The sequence below is a fragment of the Rattus norvegicus genome, chromosome 3, assembly GCF_036323735.1.
Source record: "Rattus norvegicus strain BN/NHsdMcwi chromosome 3, GRCr8, whole genome shotgun sequence".
In the NCBI taxonomy this organism is placed as follows: domain Eukaryota; kingdom Metazoa; phylum Chordata; class Mammalia; order Rodentia; family Muridae; genus Rattus; species Rattus norvegicus.
The window spans coordinates 5,060,166-5,067,751 of record NC_086021.1 but is presented as its reverse complement, the minus strand read 5'-3'; the positions used below and the strand labels follow the sequence as shown (position 1 = coordinate 5,067,751).

At 44.7% G+C, this 7,586-nt stretch overlaps 1 protein-coding gene across 1 annotated transcript; it reads left to right on the top strand.

Moving 5' to 3' along the window:
• The first annotated feature begins 5,790 nt into the window (after window positions 1-5,790).
• On the top strand, window positions 5,791-7,109 carry LOC134486234 (Y-linked testis-specific protein 1-like). The gene has a single exon (XM_063285157.1). The coding sequence runs from the start codon at window positions 6,150-6,152 to the stop codon at window positions 6,801-6,803; it is 654 nt and encodes a 217-aa protein (XP_063141227.1). The 5' UTR covers window positions 5,791-6,149; the 3' UTR covers window positions 6,804-7,109.
• The last annotated feature ends 477 nt before the right edge of the window (window positions 7,110-7,586 follow it).

Below are 7,586 nucleotides of genomic sequence, written 5' to 3'. Positions count from 1 at the left end.
GAGCCAATTTCCCAATATTCTAAGCTAATAAATTGCAGAGTAAGACAGCCGCACTTTCTCTGGCTTCATGGCATGGCCTCGTGAGAAATGCAAGTCAGGGTACCTTGGCAGGGAATCCCAAGGATCAGTACATGGCAGCTGAAAGTTGTCTTGGATGCAAGACTGGGAGTGAGACTCAAGTCAGCCGAGCCCCAGCTCAGGATTCCTGAAACAGAACAACAGAATATGTTAGAGAGTGAGGAGACTAAACTAAACATCTGGGAGTCCCCGGCAGATTGTACAGATCCAGGGCTGACGGTTCATAAGTATGTTGGTCTTTGTGGGGGTGGAAAGGAACACTTATTTAGATCCCTACCTCCTACTATGTGCTACTACAGTGGAGGCAATGCCTTAAGTCCACGGTTTTTTGTTTTTTTCCTGTGTTTGTGTGTGTGTGTGTGTGTGTGTGTGTGTGTGTGTGTGTTTTGACCAAAGAGTCCATTAGATCCTCTGCACCCTGGTCCTCTGCAAGAGCAACCAGTGTTCCCAACCAGTGAGCCATCTTCCCAGCCCTTTCTGCCTGCTCTAAACTCCACTTCATTGTTCATCTTGCCCAGACATGCCTGTAATTCCTACTTTTAGTGTTTGTTTTAATTCAGTGAGTTCCTATTCGATTTTCTCTTGTTTCATCTATTACATCACCAGGATGATGTGTATACTTTTGTTTTGGAAGTTTCTCATCGACAACGCTTGAATCCTGGCTTTAAAATCCTTGCTGATGATTCTGACAAAGGTTTTCTCGTGGTGCCAACACCAGGGAACTGTTTTTTCTCCTCTGCTTTTCATTTAGGGGGATGGTCATGGTGTGACGTGATTTCCATTTTGACATCGTTTGTCTAAGATGTCAGCAGTCCTGACACTGTGGGTGCAGTGGCTGTTTATCCTTCATAACCTTATGGTGGTGTTTTGGTTTTTCTGGATTTGCCTGATTGAATAAAAGGGATTATACCTCCAGTCCACACCGACAGGTATATCTTAGAGGGGTCAGGAAGAGAGGTCCTCAACCTTCCTAACGTAACCTTTTCATACACCTCCACCAAATGTAAAATTATTTCATTGCTACTTCATAACTTTAATTTTGCTATAGTTATGAATTGTGATGTAAATGTCTGATGTACAGGATATATGATATGTGACTCCTGTGCAAGGGCCATTTGAGCTCCCAAAGGGGTCTCAATCCAAGGGTTAAGGACCACTGCTCTGGACTTAGTGGGAGGCCCTTACCGACGTAGATGGGTTGCCCAGTGATGCCGGGGAGGAGTCTCCATCTCTGGAAGGCAAAGGATCTTCCACGATCAGGCTTTTTCCTGGGTCCCTCTGGAATAGTGGGCACACTCTTGATGGTTACTGATGGATCAAATGACTCCAGGCAGTTTTCTTTACATCCTCGAAGATGAGGATTCTAAAAAGGGTTCTGCTAGACAAAAGCAGTGGCTGAAGGTATCCCTAGCAATCTTCCCTCTTACCTAATGGCTCCTTGTCCCCACAAGGCCAACAGTAGATGTCTTAGTGCCTCCCAAGCTGCACCTTTCCAACCTACACTCTTCCTCTGTGCTGTTTCTTTCACGAAGAGCACACACGCTAACCCTGAACCCTACTTGTCCTCTGTCAGCACTAACCACCTAGTCCACTCTGCCAGCTTCGCTTTCCCATGTGACCCAGCTGCTCACAATTTTGAGGCATGTTCATGCTGTTATGGACAAACAGAGTGGCACCGATTGGCTAGTCTATAATGAGGCAGATTCTGTATAATTCTGATTCAGAAGCCTGTAAATCGGAGATGAAGAGACCATCGGCCGAGGAAGGAGTTCTTGTGGGATGTTGTCACCACAGAAGGGATCCAATGGGCTCGGAAGACAAGAGAGGGAGCCAAACTCCCTTTCATAATTGAACCTTTTTCCACAATAACATCATTAATGGATCTTTATTTGTAGGTCGCATCGCTCTTGACCTAATCAATTCTTCACAACTACATTCCAACTGGGGATTAATCTTCAGAAAATAACTTTTGGGCGATCACATTCAAACCAGAGATGACGGTGAATATTTGAAAATCTATAGTGTGGGTGGGCTTTATTCTTCCCACGTGGTGTACCCGTAAGATCTCTAACTACCTCCTTCCCCACGGTAGCCTCACTGAATGATGTGAATTCGGGGTGATTAATGAGGTACAGACACCAAAGCTCATTGCCATATCCTGTCACCAGTATCAAGCTCGAAACAGCAAGAGCCACCTGTGGGAAGGAAAATATGAATAAACTTTACGGTATCTCTAAACTATAAACCCCCAATTTAATCAAAACATTGTTTTAGACTCAGTTCTCTTATATCGATGTTCTTTAAATGTAGAAGTCAGTGGGCTTGCTGGTGACTCCTTGTACAGGTTTATACTGTACATTAGCCATCTTCATCCTCACAACTCACCTCCATTTCCACCTCACACACACACACACACACACACGCGCGCGCGCGCACACACACACACACACTCACACACACACACACCCTGCTGCTCCCCTTCCTCTTCCTAAATGCCCCTTTCACTTAATATCCCTTATTAAAATCTAAATTCCGCAATCGTCTGTTTGAGTCTGGCTTGTTTCACTTAACCTATTGTATTTTACACTCCCTTCCGTTTTTCTGAGAACGAAACCCTTTCCTCTTACACATAGATGAGAATCACATCAATGTATATCACGTTTTTTCAGCCATTCGTACAGTGATCAACAGCTAAGGTTATTCCAATGGCTTATCTATTGCACACAGTGTGGCAATCAGAATGGATGTGCAGGGTCCTGGTTAGTTTTTATTGTCAGTTTGACTAAACCTGGGAAGAAGGAGCCTCAGCTGAAGAATTGCCTCCATCAGATTGGCCGTTGGCCACATCTGTAAGGAATTTATTTTTGATGGTTGATGTGGAAGGGTGTAGCCCACTATGGGGAGTGTCATCCCCTATGAAGGTGGCCCTGGGTTGTATGAGAAGGAGAGAAAGCTAAGTAGGTCATGGATAGCAATCCAGTACCCAGCATTTCTAAGTTGTCTCTGCTTCCTTTCCTGCCTCTAGAGTCCTGCCTGAGTTCCTGCCCCAACGTCGCTCAGTAACAGAAGGGAACCTAGAAGATAGAGTGAGACAAACACTTTCCTCCTCAAGTTGATGGCTATGATGAGATTGTTCTTCTTGTTGCCTACTTGTTCTTCACTTTTTTGAAAGTTGTCTCTGTTTATTGTTCTTAGAAAGATGATATTACGTGTTTTCTTAGGGGCTCTCTGTCTCACTCTGTGTCTCTCTCTGTCTCTGCTTCTGTCTCTCTCTCTCTGTATTTGTGTGTTTGTGTGTATGTATGTGTAGTTTTTGTGTCTGTTTGTGTGTGCGTGTGTGTGTGTTTGTGTGTGTATGTATGTGTGTGTTTTTTGCTTTGGTATGTATGAGTGTTTCTGTGTGTATATGCGTATGTGTGTGTGTATGTATGTGTGTGTTTGTGTGTTTGGGTTGTATGAGTGTTTCTCTGTGTGTGTGTGTGTGTGTGTGTGTGTGTGTGTGTGTGTGTGTGTTTGCTTTCCAGGCTTAAAAAATCCTCAATGCTGTATATCTCAGCATGTGCCTAGAGAAGGAAGATGAAGGGGAGAAAAGGGGCAAAATCATGTCCTTTGAGTTAAACCCACATTGAGGTCAGCCACATAATGGACCAAAGTCACATAATGGCAGAGGAGTCATAAGAGCAGAGAGAGAGTAAAACTCAAAGTGTGACGGAAAATGTGGTTAAAACTAAGATAGAAGGGAGAAAAAGAAGATGGTGCACTTAGAAAATTGGTCAGATTTTAAAAAGCTGCCATAAGTTGTTAAGCTCTAAGTACATATAAAAATTATAATGGTAAAGTGGAAGGAAATTACTGGGAAGAGGGAAGGGAGGGTCAGAATGTGGTGGGGACAGGGGAGGGTTCTGAAAATAATCCTTTTGAAGATCTGAAGAACTATGTGACACAAACAAATAAAGTGCCATGTAATTTACAGGTAAATTCCATCCTTACCTGCATCCAGTATTCTGTCTACCCATATTTCAAAAATAAAATTACCTCATCTATTTCATCCTGTTTTGCTGCATTTGATCTAATAAATTCCTTGTAACCAGAAGTGCGGTTAATTTTAAAGACATTTAAAATATGACTGGTCGATATCGGGTTTATCATCAGTTTATCCCGACTTTGGAAGCAGGTCCAGGAGCTAATTTTTTTCCCTCTTTGCAAAGAATCCATAATTCATGATCGCCATTGACTTCAATACAAGGTATTTAATCCTGTCAAATTCCAGCTTTGTTTGAATAAAAATGTCCCTCCTCTAATTGTGGGTTTGATAAAGCTAATTTTGGGGGGCTATCCAGTGGCCTGCCTTGGAGAGAGAGCCTACCAATATTTCTGATATGGAGAATGGCTTAAAGATAACCAAAGGAACGATAGGAGCTGGGAAAATAACCACCAAGGATGATGGTGAATCAGAAACCAAAGACTTTTTTAGAAAAATAAAATGCATGAAAAGAGCTACATGGGCAGACTGTGACTCGAGTCATCAGAATATTTGGGTGGGGACTTTACTTTGGGCCTCCACGAGGCTACATGAGAAGCTAAAACCTAGATGCTGGAAGTTTCTAAGCGTAACTAGGGAAGGAACTGGACTGAGAGGGCTTCTATGACGTAAGCAGAGCCTGGATGATGTCACAGAGCACTGGGCGGAGGTTGCGCTTCTCTTCCACTTGGGGGCGCTAGACTCCCCTGAAGGTGGGTTCACTATCTTCGCAGCGGGGTGTGAAAGCCAGTTCAGCTCCTGAACCCCACAATTGTTCAACAGCCTTTTGATGCCTGACCGGTTTCAGAAGACAGAATCTGGACGACTAGGACATTTTCTCTCGGTAAATACATTTATGAAGATAACTGGGACCCTTGTAGCACAGAAAGCTAGAAGTTTTCCCTCGTACAGCGAGTAACCGTCTGTTCTGATGTCTTCCACGTTTGAGAGGTCGGAGGATGGTCTAGGCTAGTCAGTCTCCGGAGTTTATCATCCTTTGCTAACAATATCTAATTCATAATTCTACTAAAATGCCAAAGCTCCTCTCTGTGCCTGTGCATTTTAGGAGATAATATTTCTTTGGTTTTTTTTTGGTTCCTTTGTTTTTTTTTTTTTTTTCGGAGCTTAGGACCGAACCCAGGGCCTTGTGCTTGCTAGGCAACTGCTCTACCACTGAGCTAAATCCCAAACCCAGGAGATATTATTTCTAAGTGGCTGTTGTTGCCTACACAAAAGGCTCTTGTTGCGGTCGAAGATGCAACAGCTTCGCGGAATAAACCTGGGTCTGGGTCAGGATGCACAATACAGAAAGCCAGTGGACTGGTGTGCTGTGTCTCTGGGCAGACACTTGTGGATGTTGCCACATAGTTCATAGTTAGAGGGTAGAAGAGGGGTGTGGCCATCCTTCTGGCTCCTTTGCTATCCTTACTCTGTTCTGCTTGCTTAAAGTGGGGGACAGGGATACTTAATCCCACACTGACCTAGACATTCAAGGAGAGGTTCCTCAGCAGAGGTAAAGTGCCTCGGGCTGAAGAAATGTGTCTGAATATCTTATTCTGAGCTGTAGAGGACCATTTGTTCATTTCCCTTTGAACTTTAGATTTTGATATTTGAAGCAGGGTTTTTCTGTGGGTAGCTTTGGCTATCCTGGAACTAACTCTGTAGACCAGGCTGGCCTTGATCTCACAGAGGTCTGCCTCCCTCTGCCTCTTGAATGCTGGAAGTAAAGGTGTGCTCCACCATTGCCCAGCCCTCTTACGAACTTCTGATTATGACAGAATAAGATTCAGATGCTCAAACCTGTCTACCATCACCTTCCTCACCTGCTCCAAAGTTCTCTTAGACAAGAGCCTTGGTCCAGTGCCCTCCCCCACCCCACCCCCATTGTTCTTGCAGGCACTCACATGACAGCGGCAACAGCATTGTGTCTGGTTTAAACAGGCGAGCTCTTCAAACCCAGGCCACGGGCAAGTGTGAAGCCTGAACACAGAACGGTAGCCACAAGACAGTGGACCAGGATGCCGTGGCCTACCACACGAGGTCTACAGCCATGAAGAAGAGGATGTGTCTGAGGAGGATGAGCACACCATCCTTCCAGGAGCGGAGGAGGAGGAGGCCTTCTCCCCAGGCCCTGGGGAACATTGTGGGATGCAGAATTTCTCATGGATGGAAGGAAGGCGATGAGCCCGTCACCCAATGGAAAGCCGTCATTCTAGATCAACTGCCAACAAATCCCTCTCTCTATCTGGTCAAGTATGATGGAATTGATTGTGTCTACGGACTGGAACTTCACAGTGATGAGAGGATTTTAAAGCTTAAGGTCTTGACTCCCAAAGTAGTGTTTCCTCAAGTGAAAGATGCCCATCTCGCCTGTGCCATGGTTGGCCGAGCTGTGGAGCATAAATTTGAGGGCAAACATGGTTCTAAGGATAACTGGAGGGGGGTGGTCCCATCCCAGGTGCCGATCATGAAGGACTGGTTTTACATCACCTACAAGAAAGATACAGTCCTATACATCTACCAGCTCTTGGATGATTACGCAGAAGGTAACCTCAGTATCATTCCAGAGAATCCTCCAGCAGAGGTGAAGTCTGACGTTGACAGCGACATCTTAACCGGTCAATGTGTGCAGTTCACCAGAAGCGACGGGTCCAAACAGATCGACAAAGTCATTTACCAAGTTCTAGCCAAGCCTTCTGTGTAGTTCACCAAGTTTGATGGCGACATCCACATCTACGTCTATAATCTGGTGGAAAAGATCCGTTAAGGTGAAATGCACAAAGTGAGGGAGACATAGATGGGTAATTTATAGGATTGAGGGAAAATGTATGTTTTTCTGTGTTTCAGATACCCAAGGGCCTTTGACAACTCCAGTATCTTTTTCAGTTGAATTAGTTTTGCTCTAAAAATTAAAATGTGCGATGTGACGTGTTGTGTGTGAACACTTTGGTGGAGGAGATGGACGGTGGTGGATGGACAATCGAGAGGAAGCCGGAAAGGTCTAGGCTGTGAACAGTAAGTCTAATGTCACGTAGACTAAAACAAACAGGACTGAGCTGGTCTGGTCTTTAGGGAGAGAAAAGAACTGGTGATGAGGCTTAGAGGAGCAGGGATGGCACGGGGGAAAAAAGATGGATGTTTAGGAAGCAGTGGAGAGGGGCCAGAAATAGATAGACTCTCTGAGGTGAAGTTTGAGGAAGAAACAGACAGTTGGGGAAAGAGGGGCAGGTAACAGGGAGGTGGTCTTGGAACTCAAGGGGAAACCCAATAAACTGATCCAAGCAGACTAAGAATCAGAGAAGGTCGGGAGTGTTTGACTAACGAAACCTAATGAAACCTGTTTCTCATCTGTAGATGTATTATTTTTAATTATGTGGGTGGGGGAAGGGCATGAATAAAGGAGACCACAGAGAAAAGAGTAGTCAGGTCCCCTGGAGCTTGAATTAAAGGTGGTTGGGAGCCTTTGGACATGAGCTCAAAGAACAAA